This window comes from Trypanosoma theileri (assembly GCF_002087225.1).
Source record: "Trypanosoma theileri isolate Edinburgh chromosome Unknown TM35_Tth_20_V1, whole genome shotgun sequence".
Taxonomy (NCBI): Eukaryota; Euglenozoa; class Kinetoplastea; order Trypanosomatida; family Trypanosomatidae; genus Trypanosoma; species Trypanosoma theileri.
Window position 1 is genome coordinate 464,333 of NW_021639862.1, and position 18,815 is coordinate 483,147.

General features: G+C 44.5%; 11 protein-coding genes across 11 annotated transcripts; all 11 read left to right on the forward strand.

The window, feature by feature from the left end:
- Window positions 1-643: 643 nt before the first annotated feature.
- Window positions 644-2,575, forward strand: TM35_000202450 (uncharacterized protein; the record flags this gene model as incomplete). Its single annotated transcript, XM_029026930.1, has 1 exon — window positions 644-2,575. One exon carries the CDS (start codon window positions 644-646, stop codon window positions 2,573-2,575), a length of 1,932 nt encoding a protein of 643 aa, XP_028881902.1.
- A 373-nt stretch (window positions 2,576-2,948) lies between these two features.
- TM35_000202460 (putative peptidase t) lies at window positions 2,949-4,262 on the forward strand (the record flags this gene model as incomplete). The annotated part of the gene is made up of 1 exon (XM_029026931.1): window positions 2,949-4,262. The coding sequence occupies one exon, from the start codon at window positions 2,949-2,951 to the stop codon at window positions 4,260-4,262; it is 1,314 nt and encodes a 437-aa protein (XP_028881903.1).
- A 761-nt stretch (window positions 4,263-5,023) lies between these two features.
- Window positions 5,024-5,971, forward strand: TM35_000202470 (uncharacterized protein; the record flags this gene model as incomplete). The annotated part of the gene is made up of 1 exon (XM_029026932.1): window positions 5,024-5,971. The coding sequence occupies one exon, from the start codon at window positions 5,024-5,026 to the stop codon at window positions 5,969-5,971; it is 948 nt and encodes a 315-aa protein (XP_028881904.1).
- Window positions 5,972-6,757: 786 nt separating this feature from the next.
- Window positions 6,758-8,128, forward strand: TM35_000202480 (uncharacterized protein; the record flags this gene model as incomplete). The annotated part of the gene is made up of 1 exon (XM_029026933.1): window positions 6,758-8,128. The coding sequence occupies one exon, from the start codon at window positions 6,758-6,760 to the stop codon at window positions 8,126-8,128; it is 1,371 nt and encodes a 456-aa protein (XP_028881905.1).
- A 286-nt stretch (window positions 8,129-8,414) lies between these two features.
- On the forward strand, window positions 8,415-9,659 carry TM35_000202490 (uncharacterized protein; the record flags this gene model as incomplete). The annotated part of the gene is made up of 1 exon (XM_029026934.1): window positions 8,415-9,659. One exon carries the CDS (start codon window positions 8,415-8,417, stop codon window positions 9,657-9,659), a length of 1,245 nt encoding a protein of 414 aa, XP_028881906.1.
- A 754-nt stretch (window positions 9,660-10,413) lies between these two features.
- Window positions 10,414-11,673, forward strand: TM35_000202500 (uncharacterized protein; the record flags this gene model as incomplete). Its single annotated transcript, XM_029026935.1, has 1 exon — window positions 10,414-11,673. The coding sequence occupies one exon, from the start codon at window positions 10,414-10,416 to the stop codon at window positions 11,671-11,673; it is 1,260 nt and encodes a 419-aa protein (XP_028881907.1).
- A 354-nt stretch (window positions 11,674-12,027) lies between these two features.
- On the forward strand, window positions 12,028-12,600 carry TM35_000202510 (ADP-ribosylation factor; the record flags this gene model as incomplete). Its single annotated transcript, XM_029026936.1, has 1 exon — window positions 12,028-12,600. One exon carries the CDS (start codon window positions 12,028-12,030, stop codon window positions 12,598-12,600), a length of 573 nt encoding a protein of 190 aa, XP_028881908.1.
- Window positions 12,601-13,202: 602 nt separating this feature from the next.
- On the forward strand, window positions 13,203-14,951 carry TM35_000202520 (putative protein kinase; the record flags this gene model as incomplete). Its single annotated transcript, XM_029026937.1, has 1 exon — window positions 13,203-14,951. The coding sequence occupies one exon, from the start codon at window positions 13,203-13,205 to the stop codon at window positions 14,949-14,951; it is 1,749 nt and encodes a 582-aa protein (XP_028881909.1).
- A 558-nt stretch (window positions 14,952-15,509) lies between these two features.
- On the forward strand, window positions 15,510-16,250 carry TM35_000202530 (uncharacterized protein; the record flags this gene model as incomplete). Its single annotated transcript, XM_029026938.1, has 1 exon — window positions 15,510-16,250. One exon carries the CDS (start codon window positions 15,510-15,512, stop codon window positions 16,248-16,250), a length of 741 nt encoding a protein of 246 aa, XP_028881910.1.
- Window positions 16,251-16,560: 310 nt separating this feature from the next.
- On the forward strand, window positions 16,561-17,379 carry TM35_000202540 (chaperone protein DNAJ; the record flags this gene model as incomplete). The annotated part of the gene is made up of 1 exon (XM_029026939.1): window positions 16,561-17,379. One exon carries the CDS (start codon window positions 16,561-16,563, stop codon window positions 17,377-17,379), a length of 819 nt encoding a protein of 272 aa, XP_028881911.1.
- Window positions 17,380-17,844: 465 nt separating this feature from the next.
- Window positions 17,845-18,420, forward strand: TM35_000202550 (uncharacterized protein; the record flags this gene model as incomplete). The annotated part of the gene is made up of 1 exon (XM_029026940.1): window positions 17,845-18,420. One exon carries the CDS (start codon window positions 17,845-17,847, stop codon window positions 18,418-18,420), a length of 576 nt encoding a protein of 191 aa, XP_028881912.1.
- Window positions 18,421-18,815: the final 395 nt, after the last annotated feature.

An 18,815-nucleotide genomic window follows, 5' to 3' on the forward strand; every position in this document is an offset into this window, starting at 1 on the left:
AAAAAAAAAAGAAACAGATATATACTGTTCCATGTAAGTAGATATACGTATAGGGAAGAAACAAAGTATACACAGAAAGCACCTAGAACAGAAATTGCTTCTGTTGAATACATGTACAAATTTATGAACACTACTTTTCTCATTTGTGTAAGATACAACAAACGGAGCGAAGAGTGAACGAACAAATATTTATGATGATTATGCTTCTGTAACATTTCTTTTTTTGTTTCCTTCTTGTTCTTTCAATTCTTTTGCTACTCTGTTTATCTGGCGATCTGCTTTTCTGTGAACATTTGGGCTATTTCTAGTCAATTGTATGTATATGTGTATATATATTCATTTTTTTTTTTCATCCTTTTCTTTTTGTTCGTGCCCCTACACGGAGGGGTACTTCTGTAGTTACACCCAAACTGTTGCCATCCTTACACAAACGGAGGAACTAGGGGTTTGCAATAGTAGAGTAAGAAAGAAAAAAAAAAAAGAAAAGGCGTTTGCTTCTGCGCGTAACTCTTTGTTACGGGACGATCAAGCAATCAAAGAACGTGAAGAGAATAGAGTTGCAAAATCAGCAACGAGAAGAAGAAGAAAATAAGCACACCCACACACGGATATATATATATATATATATATATATATCCAATAAATGAACGTCACACCAGTGCTAGCAAAAGAAATCGTTAAACGATTCCGTAAACAGACAGGTGGTACATCAACGTCAACACTTACACCAGAGTTTGCCGCATTCGCTGTGCGTCTCTCACTCCTTGGTTCAGCGAATAAAGATGAAAAGGGAAATGTTGCCGAGACTCCAGAAGCAATTGAAGCAATGGCGGATAAGCTTTCAAAATACTTTGCCACGTGTTCAACACATGTGATGGCAACACTTTCCTTACAATGCCAGACAGCAGGACTGCGTGCTAATTTTTTGAATAAACGCCGCAACGAGCAGGTGAAACAGGAGGCTGTCACTATGCGTCTGATGGGATCTCTCTGTGAGAACTCCACAAGAATGCCTGAAGAGATGCTCAGTGAGATCGCCTTCTTCATTCTGCACCGCTACGGACAACTGCGTAGCACTGCTGAAGGAGATGTGGCTGTCCGCAAGGAAACTGTAGCTACACTAAACGCCGTGCTACCGCGTGCACAAGTCCGTGCGTTTGCCAATCAATCAGCTGAAGAAAAGCGACGTCAACTGGAGGAGTTGCGCCGCATTGTGTGGGGTATTCGTCTCTACAACATGTCGGAGGGACGCACAACGGGTGCTGGTCTCACTCTCCTGCACGATACCGCCTCGTCTACACTCTCGGAGCTGCAGGAACTCATCACACGAGAACTGCAGAAGACCGCGGCGGTGTGTGCGGATTATGTGGCGTTTCTCCGTTCACCCTCTGCTGCCATTGGGAGTGCTGAGCGGCAGGCATTACGCGAGGAGTACCACCGCACCCTGCAGTTACTGCTCAATCTCCGCACCGCCCAACAACGCCTAACGGACTTAGCAAACATCATCCACGGCGAACATCTCCCCGCGTATGACACGGCGTTAGCGGAACTGCGCGCAGTGCTCGGCACCAGCTCCATGCGATCGGACGGCGTTACACTCCACAGCAGTGTGCCAAAGCGTACAGTCTACCCAAAATTTATTGCCCTCGCCGACGCCTACGAGGAGACTCTGCAGAGCTTTGAAGCGTTTGAGGAAATACGCGCTCTTGTTGATCTCTCACTCTCACTTGGGACAGTGGCAACTCCATCGTTACCACCCACACTTCTCGAGCAGGCTCTCGCAGAAGCGAAGGATGAGACACCAGCGGATCGTGATGCCACAGCAGCATACATTGCCTCACTAAACCCATCGTCAAGTGCAATTTCGTATGCTGCAAATCCAGCCGAACTAAAACAACATCTTGCGTCACGAGGGATGCATGGTTTGTGTCCGATGTGCTTGGTAGAGGATGGTATTTGTGTCGAGGGAAAAGAAAGCGAAGAAGAAAAGGCGTTTGCAGGATTTCTTGTTCAAGCAGCAGTGGATGGCAGCAAGGGTACGTGGTACGCATTCTGCTCAGATACCGCCCTTCGCCGTTTTGCAGCATCGCCGAAAAAGTATTTGGATACCGTGTTGCAGATGGCGGAAGGGGATATGGTACTTATTGGACTCCTGGATATGTATGATCAACTTCCACGTGAACTGTACATACGCGGTACACGTAAATATGAATCTCAGGTCTCTGCATCATTAGCAGCAGCAGCAGGAGCGTCTGTGAAACGTCATGACATGTCCACGCAAACAGGTCAAATAGATCCTTATATGGATCATAATTATCGCTGGAATGAGTGGGACCTACGTCGTCAGGCACTAAAACTTGTAAACCTTCTCAACATGCGTACACACTCTACGCAGACAATTGCATCTCACTTTCGCCGAGACAATGCTACACAAATTCGGCCACCACGAGATGATGAAACACAGACCATGCATAACGCTGCAGTTCAACCACCTAGAACGGTTCAGTATCTTAAAGGGCTTCGTGGTACAAAAACCTCTGCGATCGAGACAGTTCAGAAGACCTTTTTATACTAGATTTCTAACAGCATCGGTAGTGACACTTCAATTGGAAAATTCCAATATCTTGATGTACGTTACAATTCACCATCAGGAAAGACGGATTAATGCAATAGATGCATTTCCACTTCATTTCTTTTGATGTTTTTTTTTTTTTTTCCTTGCTCCCTCATCCCATCCATTGTTTTTTTTTTTTTTGTTTTTCTTTTGTTTTGTTTTTCCCTCATACAATTCAGGTTACGCTTCTATCCTATTTTTTTTTTTTATTTGGTTTTTCTTTCACGTATCTCTTTTTTTTTTTGCGTATGTACACACACACACACACTACACACTTGTGGGTAATATTGTGAGTGATCAGTTTTTGTTAAGCAAAGATTGAGAAATTATGTCCATGAAGACTATCGAACAGCGGTTGGTGGAGAGATTTATGCGGTATTCCGCTATATCTAGCCAAAGCAATCCTTTGAATATTGGTAAGTGTTTGCCAACCTCACCGGGACAGCAGGAACTTGCTGAACTGATTGCAAATGAACTTCGTGCAGCTGGACTTGATAATGTTCTGTGTGATGAACATGCTACAGTGACAGCAGTACTTCGGGGTACCAAGAAGGATTGTCCAACTATTGGGTTTATTGTACACCTTGATACAGTTGACGTTGGTTTAAGCCCTGTGGTGAAGGCACAACTGCTGCGTTATGAGGGTGGTGATGTTTGTTTAAACAAGGAGAAGGATATTTGGCTGCGTGCGGCAGAACACCCGGAGATTAAGTGCTACGCCGGACAAGATATTCTCTTCAGTGATGGCACAAGTGTTCTTGGTGCCGATGACAAGGCGGCTGTATCAAATGTGATGGAGATGATCACCACTCTGCAACAGCAACGACAAGACCAGAAAGAGGAGCACGGTGATGTTATCATCTGCTGTGTGCCTGATGAAGAGATTGGGCTTCTTGGGGCTAAAAATCTTGACATTCAATCGCGTTTCAACGTGGACTTTGCCTACACGATTGACTGCTGTCAGTTGGGTGAGGTGGTGTTTGAGAACTTCAACGCTGCGAAGGCGGAGATCATCTTCACTGGTGTCACTGCACACCCAATGTCTGCAAAGGGAGTGTTAGTGAACCCGCTGCTGCTTGCCGTTGACTACATATCGCGATTTGACCGCGCCGAGACGCCAGAGCGGACGGAGGGCCGCGAGGGGTATATTTGGTTCTCCGACCTGCGTGCCCATCAGAGCGAGGCGGTGCTCAAAGTGATGGTGCGGGACTTTGACGAGGCGAAGTTCGCGGCCCGTGTGCAGCAATTACACACCGCCGCCGAGGCCCTCCGCAGCGCACACCCCACCGCCCGCGTCGCCGTGAAGGTCGAGCCGCAGTACCGCAACATCGCCGCCGCACTCGCGGGCGAAGGCGGAGCGGCCGCCGTTGAAGTTCTCCGCGCCGCCATGCGGGCCGCAGGCGTGGAGCCGAAAGAAACGCCCATGCGGGGCGGAACGGACGGCGCAGCGCTCGCCGCTCACGGCCTGCCAACACCGAACTACTTCACAGGCGCACACAATTTCCACTCCAAGTTTGAGTTCCTCCCAATCCCGTCCTTCGTGAAGTCCTACGAAGTGACGAGGCACATCGTCTTTGAGGCAGCAAAGGTGCAGAGACCAAAGAAGGAATCCGGCCACGGGGGAGTTAAGGGGTGTTCGCGCCTTTGAACGCAAGGCACATAATACAACACTCTTTTCTCTGTCTTTATGTCTGTCTCTGTCTATGCCTCAAAACACATTCTTTTTTCCCTCCTGGGATTCACTGAATATCGCTGGCGCAAAACAAAGAAAAAAAAAAAAAAATACATGCGGACCCGTACATGGATGTAGTCACGAGTCTTCATTGATTTTATCTTATTTTCTTTTTTTTATCATATTATTAATACGAGAGATTTTGTTTTATTTTTCTGTTTTGCGCGTTACTGCGCTTCTATTTTGACGAAAAAAGAAATACCATTGGATGGTGGTGTGAATGTTGTATTTTCAAGTCTTCACCCCATCCTTCCCCCCTCCTTTCTTTTGCTCGAGTCGTTTTTCTTTTTTGTGACGAGGCAAAATAAATATATTTTAATCTGCGCTCTGTTTCATTGTATCGTTATGAAGAATTGCTATTATTATTACTACCATCATCGATAGGAGTGTTGGATGGCTTAGATATACTTAAGGACAAGACAAAAGTGTCTTCTTTCCGATTTTATTCTTGTTTTTTTTTTTTTTTTTTATATATATTTCTTTTACCACATCTGTTTGTGTGTGTATGTATATGTGTCACATCTAGAGGAGTGGTGCGCCGTGAAGTCAACAGGAAGTGTGTAGTTCAACAGTTGAAACAAAAGGCGCTTCGAGAGAGGAAAAAAAAAAAAAATAATAAACCAAGGAAAGAGAGAAGTAAAAAAAAAAAAAAGTGAAGAAAGAATAACACGAAAGAAATGACAGACTCATTTGTTTCTCTACATTCTTTGACGCCACTCGATCTTAAGCAGTTATCAAGACAACAGAAGCGTCAACTCTTGCAGAGGCATCGTGAGAGTCACACACGCAATGCCAACGTTGTTTTTCTTCTAGGAACAGATCTTCTTGCTGGTGGTACTAGCGGTATCAGTGAGGTGGAGCTGTCGTCCATCTATGAACAGATTCTTATCGCGGCGTTGGATTGCGGACGTGTGGACACCGCACGACACTACCTTTCCTTGTTACAAAAGCGATTTGGTAAGCAATCGGTTCGTGTGAGGCATCTTGAGGGTTTATGCCTGGAGGCAGAAGGGGCAACATCAGCTGCGGAGCAACTGTACCGTGGAATTCTTAAAGATTCTCCAACTGATGACTTCCCTGTAAAGCGACTAAGCGCGATATTTAAGAGTGATGGACAACTTAAAAAGGCTATTGAGGTACTGGAGCAACAGCTTGTGTACACAGATGAGAATGAAGAGAAGCACAAATATTTGGAGGTGCACTGTGGTGATAGTGTTCCTGCTTATCGCGAACTATCTAATCTGTACTACCTATGTGAGGATACTCAGAAAGCGCTTTACTACGCTGATGAGGCTATGTTGTTTACCGCCAATTCGTACCTTTCTCATACCCGCATAGCAGAACTGTGCTACATGTCGGGTGACTACAACCGTAGTCTCATTGAGTACGCCCAGTCACTGCGGCTTAACGATCATGCCAACAACAGCCGTGCAGCATATGGACTATGGGTAACGGCGAATGAAGTGGTGAAGCAAGCGAAGGCCGCACCGCGACGGGTGGGAGGTGAACATTCAGTAGATGAGGCAATTGAACTTCGGTCTTGGGCAGAGAAGAAACTGCTGCAGATGTACAAGGGTAGTCCGATGCTCTCGGCGGTGGAAGCTATGCTGCAGCGTGAGGCGTGAGTCAGAAGAAAGCAAGAGAAGGAAAGGAAAGAAAAAGGAAAGGAGTCACAGAGTGAAGGATGAAGGAAACAAAAAAAAGAAAAGAAAAAGAAAGAAAAGCTGAAAAAACGAGGCGAAAAAAAAAAACAAAAAAACAAAGAATACACAAGAGTGGGTATTGGAAAAAGAAAAAGAAAACTTGGTGCAGGAGTTTGTTCAGGCAAGTGTATGGCGGGAGGGTGGGGGATATGAATGTAAGTGCACACATTCTCTTACATGATACGAGAAAATTTTCACGGATGAACTCCACTAATAAATGAGAGATTGTAAAGTGTTTGATGTTGTTAAAGAAACATTACGCTGACAAATTGGTAACTAACGTTGAGCAACAACAACACAAAAATCAAAACAAAACAAAACGAAAAAGAAGAATATCTATGTGTTCAGTATTTCTTTCTCTGCCTTGTAGAACATATGCTCTCAATAATTTTTTATTTCTTATTCCACCACAATACTTTTCTCATTGCTGAGCATTTGACAACAGCAACAATAACAACAATGACAAAAGAAGGTACATGTACGTGCTATGTATAACGCATATTAGCAAGATTTTGAGTTATTTTTTGCAATTGTTTTTTTTTTTTTTCTTCTATCCCTTTTTGATTTCCCATTTTTTATTTATTTCTTCTTTACTTTTCCATAAGAAGGCCGCTCTGGGAAAGGAGAGAGACCTCCTTATTCCTCACCGTACCACAACAGAGTTGTAGAGGTGACGGCAGAGGCTGCAAAGTGCTGCTCTCACAGCCTATGATGAGCGAGTCGAGTGTATTGGGAAGTGTGACGGGAGATAAATCATCATCTTCAGCTGTCGTTTACACACCACCAAACTCTGTTGCTGTCTCTCCATCTGTATCGCCTGCCCCTGCCCCTGTTCCTGTTCCTGTCGCTGTCCCTATCCCTGCGTCTGCCCCCGTTGCAAAAGCAATAACACCACCAACAACAACAAGAGCAGCAGCAGTATCATCAGCAGCAGATGCTGTTGCCTCAGCGCCTGCACCGTCTAACCATAGAGAAAAGCAGGGAACTGAGGCTGCGGTTGCAGCTAGTGTGCGTGGAACGGTAGAGTACCGTGCTGCATGGGATGTTGAGTTATGGAAGGCTGTCCAGGCAGCTCGACTCCAACGTCAGTTAGAGGAACAAAAGAAAAAAGCTCTCGCGGCACTCGCAAAGTTTGTGAAAACAAAAGAGCAGCATGCTGTGGCAAACTGCGAGATAAAGGAGCGTGACCTTGTCCGTAGAGAACAGCGGGTGGCGGAAGAAGAAAAACAAATAGAGCGGCGAAAGTGGCGATTAACGGAGATGGAGAAGGATCTTCGTCAGTTACGACAACAGCTCGCGGACGCGCGGCGGCGTGCGGAGGAGGACGCGATGGTGGAAGTGCAGCGCGCGAAGGAGGACGCCGCGCACACTGTCGCTCTGCAGCAGCAACGCGTGCAGGCCGCCGAGGCACAAACCCAACGGGCGGAGGAGCGACTGCAGCAGGCGCAGCGGGACTACTTGGCGCTCTCGGAGGAGTTCCATCGGTTTCGCACACGCGGACTCACAGCGCCGCCGGAGAGTATTACAAGTGTGGAGAGCCGCCTTCGTGCGGAGTTTGCGGTGGAGCAGCAGGCGCTGCAGGACCGACTGGAGCGGCGCCACAAGGAGAATGAACATCAATTACTGCAGCGCTGCCGTGAGTTGGAGGAGGAGAATAAACGCCTCACGGCATTGGCCACAAAGCGTAGAGAACAGCTGCGGCGCACCACAGATGATTTGGCACACTTGAAACTGGTGAACGGCGCTCTTGAGGAACAACTGCAGCGGCTGGGTACAACCGCAACCTCAGCAGCAGGAGCAACAGCAGCAGAAGATAGTAATGCAGCTTCTGGTGGAAAGAAGAAGCGAACGGCAGAGTTGAAAGAAGGGAATGTGGTTCAACAGGCACAGTCTGTTCATGTATCTTCTCTCGTAAAAGAGATCGAGCGTCTCCGTCGCGAACGGCGTACAATTGTAGAAGACAGCGCAGGTGCATTAGATGAGGACAGTGATGTAGTACGCTGTCTCGATGCAAGGATTAGTGACATGGTGCGGGAGCTCCACGCACACAATCAAGAAATGCAACAGGTGGTTGGATGAGTGGTTTAAAACAGAAACAACACCATCAAAAAAAAAAAAAAAAATAGAAGCAAGATATAAATTTTATTCCATGATGCTCATTTTTGTATTCCTCCTCACTTTTTCTTTTCTTTGTAGGTTCCTGTGTCTGTGTGTGTGTGTGTCTGCTTGTGTCTCTGTTTTTTTTTTTTGTTGTTGTTTTGCTTCACTCTTCTAATTTGTGGAGAAGGGATTTGCATCTTTAAACGTATCTCCCCTTTTTTTTTTTATTTTTCTTGTACTTTTTACCCTCTTCTATACTCATTTAATGTCGCATGTAAAAAAAAAAAAAAAAAAACGTGATACGTACAGGTTTGAAGTCATTGGTGAAAGAAGTGAATGCATGCAGCTCACTTCATCTGAATCTCTCTTCAAGTCTGCCAAATTTAGACATGGTGTGTTGGATAACACAGATGAAATTATCCATACCGATGCTACAAGTAGAGAGAACAATGAAAATAAGAAGAGTCATAATGGTGATAACGCCCAATCCCTTTTTATTCCAATAGGAGAGGTTATAGCAGCAGTATCATCAAAAGAACTACAACCACCTGCTTTAAAACGTTATGAATGGCGTACCTACCCTAAAGTGCCGTATTACGCTGTAATTCAGGGTCTACAGCTCTCAATAAATATTGCTGGTCCTTCAGAAGAGATTGATAATGATTTAAATAGTGTTACTCTGTTAAATTCCCTCCCGGCACTACAAGCTCTTCTACAGGATGTTGCAATAAAGCATGGGTGTATTTTCTATTTGAGTTCCCTAAAAGCAAGTTGTAATACACTTCTTTACCCGTTTCATCCAATAACGGGTAATGCCACCACTTCATTACCTACTAATAATCCTACTACTATTGCTGAATTGGATTATGGACTATATCTACAAGCTTTACATGATAGTTTTAGACGTTTTACTGAGTTGAGGGATGAATGCTGTCGTGCATCATCTTCACTCTCACCCTTATCCTCTGATTTGTGTACACATCATATCCTCCTTGTACGCATCATTGATCATCCACGATTGAAAGATGTGATAGCATTGTTAGCAGTAGAGAATTCCCGTTTGTGTTTATGCCTTACAGCTTCTTCAAAAGTAACACAATTATACTTTACGCAACGTGCACAAGACATTGGTATAGAGTTAGAGTGGATACAGGGTTCTGCGCTATTGTCAGAGCCACTTATACTATCAATAACAGATGTTAATCCTGTTTTTGCTTTATGGGATATTTTTGTAAATCTGCCACTTCACACCACTCTATATGAAACAAATGGTAATACTGCTGCGTGGGTCCTCAGTAATAGTACTGCTGATCAATTTTTAAAACATGTGAATGTAACCATTTTATCTTCACTGCCGTTTCTTGGAAGTACATCACATACTCCTGTACTGCGACTGTCTGAAGTGGGTCAGATAGGAACGGGTGGTAAACGTTTGCTGTGGTCATTGGTGGGAGCCCCGCGAGTTGTGCTACCGCATTTCCTAGCGGGAATTGTGAGTGCTCTCGTGTAGAGAAGCACTGTGGACTGTTTTGAAATTTCTTTTTCATATGATTCTGGAGCAGCAACGGTGGGAATAGATAGTGCAGATGATGCGGGACGTGGAGTGACTTACGTGACAGGGGCTCGTCATGGTGTTGTTCAACAAAGGAGTTCTGTTTCTTCTTCTTCTGTTAGTACTGCGTTATTCCGCGCCTTCAGTCGACTCAGTGCAGAGTCGTGGCTTTCTGACAGTGACCGCCACTACTACGCTCTCTTCCTTGATGATGATCCGGTGCCACTGGAGTGTGAGTTTGTTGTGGATTCAGTGCGCTACTCTCGCCGGGTAGGGCAGCCATTTGTACAAATAAATGGAAAGAAGGAACAGCAAGAGGAGCATCCGTTGCTTCTACAACCGTCTCGTTGGGGGTGTGGTTTTCAGGTGGTGAATCATGTGGAAAGGGTTCTGGTAGATGATGAGGAATGAGACACAGTACTTTGTTTCAGCTATGCAGTTCCTCAGAAAGATATATTTTGTTTTGAAGGTTTTTTCTTATATTTTTATTTTATTTTGATTGAAATACCTCTATCTGGAGGAGATCTCCCTCGTTTCCTTATTTTTTTTTCTCTTGTTTTTCCCTATGGTTTCCATGTCTCGTACATTTTCCGTTGACTCCTTTTTTTTTTCTTTCTTCCTCCTCTTTTTTTTTCCCATGTGTAGATTTTGTACTGTTCGTACTGATAGCAATCATTTATTTTTCCTTAGCACTCCCTTTCCAGTAGTTTCGATGAGGTCCTCTATCACGACCACTACCACTACCCCAGTCTTGTTGCTATTTTTATTATTACTTTTGCTGTTCGTCTCTCATACACCGCAGAGGGTCGAGGGTCGCAGGCGCATCATTGTAGACGTCGAGGGAACTGTTGAGGATTACGCCGCGCTTACAACAATTGCACAAAGCCCCGTTCTCCGCAATCAACTCGAACTCGTCACTGTCGCCGGCCTCACGTGGGGCCACGCTACGACAGTCGCCCGCAACGTCCGCCGGTTTCTCGCGCTCGCCCACCTTGACGACGTTGTCGTTTCCATCGGCGCACGTACCGCTGCGGTGGACGCGTACGACGACGTGCGGGTTCGCGGTGGATGTTCCCGCAGCGGCGGATTCCCCGCCACTCCGCACGACGCAAGGCAGCGAGGGATGAAATACTCACGTGCAGACGTTACAAACTCATTCGGTGCGGCCTATTCCCTTCCACTACACTCATACAATATTCAGGTGAACGCTTCAGAGGCGCTTTACCATGTTGTCAGTTCAATGGCACTTAGTGATACCCTAACGTATCTCGCGTTTGCTGGCACCTCTAATGTGGCAGCAGCATTGAATTACATAACGCAGCACGATCCTAGGAAACTACAGCAATTCCGTCAGGTAACTATGGTGCATATATTTGAAAAGGGATACAGTTTAGCTGTGGATAATGTGAGTACAGAGCAGTTGCTAGGGGATCCTTTATTGCAATGCACTATATATTTACCTTCTTTTTATGATCCTGCTGTTACATTTTCCTTTAGTACATGGAATCAATTAACTACTTTGGCGAAATGGTCAGGGACATCCGTAGCAGTCCAATGGCTGTACAATGCATGGGCATCGAAGAAGGAATTTATGGAGTCTCGAGATTATAATGTTACTGGCGATGATCCAATTATGACATTTTTCAGAGAGCGCGGCCCAGCGAGTAGTCTTGTAACATTATGCGCCCTCGAGGCCACTCTGCAAACAAATTGCTTCAAATACCGCACATCATTGTCAAAAATTTCCATTCAATCCAAGGCCCCTTCAGAAACCACAACAGAAGGTACCGAATCCCACTTCATCTCTGGAAATAATGTGACTTGGCCCATATATCTTTTGGCGACACCAGGAAATAGTGATGGCGCTACAAGATTCATTTTTTCACAATCTGCAGATGTTCCGAAGCCAGCAGGTAGTACTCCACTCGTGAAGGTTTTTTGGTCCACATGGTTAGGCCTTCTTCAAGACTAGGATGATGAATACATTTATATGTATGCATGTTATGCATTTGTTTACGTGATCGTGATTTTGTTTTTTCCTTCTTAGTCCTCTTATGCATGTTTTTTTTTCTTGTTTTTCTTCGTATTGCGAACCCTTCTCACGGTTCATGTGGTGGTGCATATATATATATATATATATATATGGAAATATAAAATATATATTTTGTATTATTGCATAGACAAGTTTTAAATATTCTGTGTGTGTCTGCATTTTAGTTTTTTTCTTGCTCTGTTTTCTCTTTCTTTTTTTTCTTTTTTTTTTCTTATACACCCATTGTTTTTTCTTGCCGAGGAGGGGATAACACCGTAGGGAAAAAACCTAAAAATGGGCGCTTGGCTCTCTCGGTTAAAGGCCGCATTGGGCTTAGTGCCAGCCGATAAAAAGATTCGTGTGCTCATATTAGGCCTCGACAACGCAGGGAAGACATCCATCTTGTATCACCTGCAACTTGGTAATGTGGTGTCTACTGTTCCCACAGTTGGGTTTAACCTGGAAACGATGCACTACAAGAATATATCGTTTGAGGTATGGGATCTGGGCGGTCAGGCGAATATAAGACCGTTCTGGCGTTGCTATTTCACTGACACAGACGCTATTATCTACGTTGTGGATAGTGTTGATAAGGATCGTATGGGTGTCGCTAAGCACGAACTGTACAACTTACTAGACGAAGATGAGCTGCGTGACAGCTTGCTCTTAATATTTGCCAATAAACAGGATATGGTGGGTGCAGCAAACGAAACTGAGATTGCGCAGCAACTGGGAGTAGCGTCACTGACTAGTCGCACCTGGACAATTGTGAAGAGCAGCGCGAAAACCGGTGAGGGTTTGCTCGAAGGAATGGATTGGCTTTGTGATCGATTGCGCGAGCGGGGGACTGTCACCAGCACCTCATAAGCTTCTCCGCAACAAGTCTTGTTTTTTTTTGTTTTGTTTCCCTATATGATTGATGGGCGAATGGATTATCATTTTCCCCTGTTTTCCCATATATATATATATATATATTCTTTATCACCGTCATAATTGTTGCTCTTTTTCTTCTCCCATTTGCAAGTGAAATGGGAGCGGAGGGAAACTCTTTCAAAAGAGTTTTCCTCTTTTGATTCACCTTCCATGCTCTTTTGTTTTTCTTTTTTTATCTTTGTTTTTTCCTATCTTGTTTTCTTTTTTTTTTTCTTTTTTTTTCCCCTTATCACATGACATACAGTGACACTAACGTGTCTCTTGGAGGTGCGTCAATTATCCACAGACGCTTCCTGACTGTCTAGGACGTACTCTAGAGGGCTCGCAGTCAGAAGAGTGCGTCTGTCTGTGTGTCTCTCTTTTTTTTTTTTCTTCTCTTCCTCTTTGTGTCTGTGTGTGCGTCTATCCAAGCACAAGGGGATTTGAAGAAAAAAAGAGAGGATAGCTGCGGGTAAAGAAAAAAAAAAAAAAAGGGATATATTTGGAGAGAACGAATAAATAGTGGGAGAGAGTTTTAGACGATATAGTATAGACATATGGACTTTCATGCATTGCAGTCGACATTGAGTGAAGGGAGGACCACTTCTGCGTTGTCTAAAGCGCCAACGTTTGACCAGCACTATGAACTCTTAGAGGAGATTGGAAAAGGGGGATACGGCACTGTGTGGAAATGCTGTCGTCGGCATGATGCATTGAAAAGGCCTTATGGTGTTAAGATAATCAATAAGCCTCAGGCCGGTGCCAGGGGACTAAAAGAAGTGATGGGAGAAGTAGAGACGATGAGTCTACTGAGTCATCCAAATATTGTGCGATTAGAAGAAACGTTTCAAGACGATGAACATCTTTGGATTGTGATGGAGTATATGCCGGGAGGAGAACTTCAACGTGCATTGCGGCGTGATGGTTTCTTTAGTGAAACACAAGCCCGTCGTATCGCAACACAACTCTTGTTAGCATTAGAGTTTATTCATCAGAAAGGAATCGTTCACCGTGATTTGAAACCTGAGAATTGTCTTCTTAGTGAGGGGGACTTGGTTTGCAAAATATCTGATTTTGGTTTTGCTGTTCTTGTGGGATCTGATCAGTGTCTTATGTCTTTCTGTGGTACAACCGTTTTTATGGCACCAGAAATATTCAGTGATACAAACTACGGTAAACCAGTAGATATGTGGGCACTTGGAGTAATTGTTTATCTTATGATAACTGGGGAGTACCCTTTTACTGGGCGAACGTCAAAAGAAGTTACTGAGGCTATTCGTGAAGCACGGTATGACCTTAAGTCTGAAAAACTTATAGAAGCCTCATCTGCTTTGCGCGATTTTATACCAAAGCTTCTTGAAATTGACCCTAATCGTCGTTATAGTGCACGAGAAGCGTTAAAACACCCTTGGATAAAAGCGGGGTTGAATATGAATAATTTAGATGTAGAACAGCAGGAGCAAAAAAAGCGTGGAATGCGACCGCGTGGTATATTTCGGAGTGCCGTTATTTTTGTAATGGCGGCACACCGTTTACGTTATCTTCACCGTTGCCGTGTACTGGAAAAAAATGGCTGTGGTGGATGTACTGTGCTTCGTAACTTTCGCTATGCTGTGTCTGGTGTGTTTGAGCCTCCTCGACCGGTACTTGACTGTAGCGGTATGTTTGCGCGTAGTCCGCGTGGGGTGAGTTTTCTCCTCCCGATGGTGGAGGTGAGCCGGACGATCGAATCACTCGATCTCAGCGGGAACAACATCGACAGCCTCACGGTGTTCCAGCAGCTCATGAAGGCCGTGGCGCAGCACCCGTCGCTTCTCTCGCTGAATTTATCGGGCAATCCCATTCCCGCACTCGCCGGCCGCGGGCTGCTGCGACTCGCGCGGAATCCGCAGTCGAAGTTGCAGCAATTGGGACTGGACGGCACACTCATCTCCGCAGAGACAACAGCGCAAATAGCCGCCGCGCTGAAGGAGAAGGTAGCCAACGCCACTCCAGCGGTCTTTACACCGCAGTTAGGTACAGCCTCACCACCATCAATAGCATCACCACCACCACCGACAACAGCAACTTCAATAACAACAGCCACTGCGTTGACAACACCTACAACCACAAACACAACGATGACTGGCACAAATACACGTCATTTGGAAGCCGCATCGCCGACGCAACTGAAATCCATTCGTGCTCATGCTACTTCTCAGCGTTTTGGCGTTGTACAGTCGTCATTAACTCGACTACGGGGAACACAAGGAACAGCGAGGCGGCTTCCCCCAATCAATTCAGCAAAACAGCGCTCCGAGAAATAATATTACTGGGCAATTGCCTTTTCCCCCCTCCTACTCCTCTCCCCCTGCCCTTCCCCCACCCCTCACGGTTGCATACTGTATAATGTGTTTATTGTGTAGCATTATCCCCCTCTGTAGTCCAAACTGTGATATATATTTATATTTATATATATATATATTGGATATCTATTGTAAAGCTACGTGGTTGGCAGTGATGATGGAGGAAAAAACTCGCAGAAAGGCCAATTAAACACGTAGTAAAAGAAATCCTCATTAAAATGAACTTCAATAACTGGAGCAGCTGTTATGATAAAAAAAAAAATATTACCTTTTATTCTCATCTTTTTTTTTTTCCTCTCAATTTTTTTATCATCGTTTTTTTTTTTTTTTTTTTTTTTTTTTGTGATTACACCTATGTACGTACTTTCATCTTTTTTTTCTCGTACTCATACCTATAAAACCCTTTACACTCAGGCATCTTATTCCTTTTTCGATTTATAGGGAAATTGTCCCATTCACGGCATCCACGTTGGTAGGGAATCATAATATATTTATACTAGGTAAGTAACCGTAACAAGAATGGAGGCTGCTGCTTCATCTTCTTCTAGCTCTGCGCTAGTTATTTGGGGTAGCACAGGAAAACGGCTTCAGTTCACACGACAAGAACTTCAAATGCCAGAGAGCGTCAAGTCTAAATCTAATTATCACTTCTTTGAGAAACAGTGGGATACAGTGGCAGGATTTTGGATGAATCGTGTTTTAAAGGAGGCGTCACTGCAGCATATGACCGTAGAAAATATTGTGCAGTGTATCGTAAACGACATCGAAAGACGATGGGAACAACGAAAGAAGGAAAAGACATTATACAAGAAAAAGAAACGTTTACTTGATCGTCAGAACATAACTGCTGCTGGTATGCCTTCTCCACATGTTTTACTTACTAACTTTGTTTCGCTTAACACGTATCGGGAACTCATCGCTACAGATAAATTTCAAGAACTGGTCTTATCAGTGATCGAAAAGGTGGAAGAACTAGCTAAAGAAAAAGTAATACGTCATACTATTCTTGTGGATGACAGTGAAGGAAACAACAATGATAATCATAACAATAACGGCAACAACAGCCAAGTTGGAACAGAGAAAAATGAAGATCAAAATAAGAAACGTAAACTTGAGGAGGGAAGTGAGTTGACATTTGATGACCACGTAGCAATTGTGTGCACATTATCCTCAGAAGTGAGGGCGGCTAGCGTAGTTGCCGAACTGCATGGTAGCAAGTTTGATTCTCGGGTGGTTATGTGTCGGTTTTACGACTTGTAAATTTTATTTGATTTTTTTGATTTTCCGTTGTTTTATTATTATTATTATTAATTTTGTGTTTATGTGCGTCTGTGTGCGCCTTTTTTTTTCTTCTTATTTTACTCAGTCCTTTAAGTGGGTATGTATTTATATATTTATATATTTTTCTTTTTTTCGTATTATTTGTTTTGTGTTTCCCCCCTGTTTCTGTTGTTTTCTTTTCATTTTTTATTTTTATTATTTGTTCCGCATACGCACACCCAAAGGGAATAGTATATATATATATATATATATATACTATATATACGTGCGTGTGTGTTTGGTTTGGGGAATGCGTGCGTTGAGACGCAGAGTTAGTGGCACAGTGTCGTCATCGCACAGCGACCAGCTGATAGGGACTGGAGCGATAACAACGGCGACAACATCTCTGCGCTGTGCGTCGACTGGTGAACATCACAGTTATCGCCCGGGATGTATTGCCAAACTGCTGCGTAGCGTGTATGTGGCCATTACACCTCGTGGCCTTCACCGGCGGGTGGCGATAGGCCTGCAGGCCCGCATGGAGCGAGTGCAGGAGTTAGAGAAGGAACAGCTCTGGCTGCAGCAGCACGGCTCCCCACTGCGTGTGATGGGCCTGCCGGAACACGCCGAGTTGACGGAAGTGCGGGCGCGCTATCGGGATCTCGTCATTGAAACTCACCCCGACACCGCGCAGGGAGATGCGAAGGCGCAGTACGACTTGGTGCAGACAGCGTACAAAATGGCAACTTCTCCCACAAGTCTGTGGCACCAGAACGGGTCTGCGCCTATGATTTATCGTCATCTTGTTGGCTCTTCTGCTACGGCAACACGGCGAGTGACAGTCTTCGCACTTTTTTCATACTGTGTGATGGGAATTATTGGTATTATTTTCTCTGCTGTGGTGGTACGGCAGTCACTTGAGGTGGCACTGCGTTTATTTGATCCCGAGTTCTACGCTTTCATGATTGCACAGGAGGAGGACGAGCAGCGGCGGCGTCTCGCTGGTGAGGTAGTAGATACAGACCCCAAGCGTCTAGCACCCACTGCGGTGAAAAGATTGCTCTTTCCGGGTCGGTTTGTACACAGTAATAGCAGTAACAGCAGCAGTAATGATACAGGTACAGAATGAGAGGATTTACGGATTCTTTCTTCTTTGTTTTCTTTTGTCGGTAAAAAGAAACAAAAAAAAAAAAAAAGAAAGAAAGAAAAACATCTTTCTCAGCGTTATTCCCCTTTATCCCTTTATCATTTTATTTGTTCGTGCTCACTGATTGTTTATTCTTTTTATTTGGTATCTTTCCTTTTATCAGTTTTTTTTTGCCGTTTTTTCCATTTTTCGTCTTGTTGTTTTTGTAAGAGTTCTTTGTTGCGTGCGTGACAGCGGTGACGCTGGACCAAAGATATACACACAGTCACGCACAGAAAAGAAAAGTAAAAACAAAAAAAAAGCAAAAAGAGTACACAAGAAGAAACCGAGGGACGGAGTTGTAGAGAGGTGACAACCCTTTCCCCTAGCCTCCAAAGCAAAAAAGAAAAAAAAAAATAGTAAAAAAAATCAAATCCAAAAAATAAAAGACAGCTTAAAAGCGTCAGAATGGATCCCCCTATGAAGGAAGCGAACTTCTCTTGTCTTCCTAGTTCGGATTCTCTGACGTCACCTGTAGGTTTGCTGCCTAACAACCCCGGGAGTTTTTCTAGTTGCAGCGACTGCGGGAAGGCAAGCAAGAGTGAAGATACATTTGTAGTAGGTGAGTACCGTCTCTCGTCATGCCCTATTTGCCTAGAGCGATTCACACTGGAAAATCCAGCCATAGTTGTGATCTGCGGGCATGGTTTTCATCTGCAGTGTCTAGAGGAGTGGCGGCAACGGTCGCCGCTCTGTCCTGTGTGCTCAAGGCCACTGCAGGGGGAGGGAATACCGATGATGTCGGCTCGCGATACGCGACGGCGACGGCGGTATAGAGGTGGGAACAGCAGCAACACAAACAAGAGCGGCAGCGGCGGTCATATTCTGGGCAAGGAACAGAGTGGGACGGGTTCTGTGATGATGGAGCAAGAGCAACGGTCTAATACCCCAGTGGAGGAATATTCTGTGACTGAAGATACCCAATCGCCTGCTATGCGTGCATTGAGATTCCTTATACGCTGGTGTTCTCGGGGCGCGGAGTAAGCTTTGCTCTTTATCTTTGACATATGCTGTTTTTTTGATATCAGGTGTGACTATCGCATATTGAAAGCTTGCGATAAGAATGGCAAAGCCTTACTTTTTGGAACTACAGATTTATGGGTTTTGGTAAACCAAATTCTATTTCTTTTATCTTTACAGTCTGCCTAACAGTAAGTTTCTGAAAAAAGTAAGTTTACAAGGAAGGAAAATGTTGAGTACGACTCGTCCCTCTTATTCATCAGTAGAATGGAGGACATGCACACAAGCATTCAAAGACTTTGTGTGCCACAACGGACCAACAGCGTTTACATTTGAAATGCGACCATCGCACGCTCCCCATTTAACTTATACCGTCGAAGGTATGTTAACCTTAGAACATGATGCACTCAAGATACGTA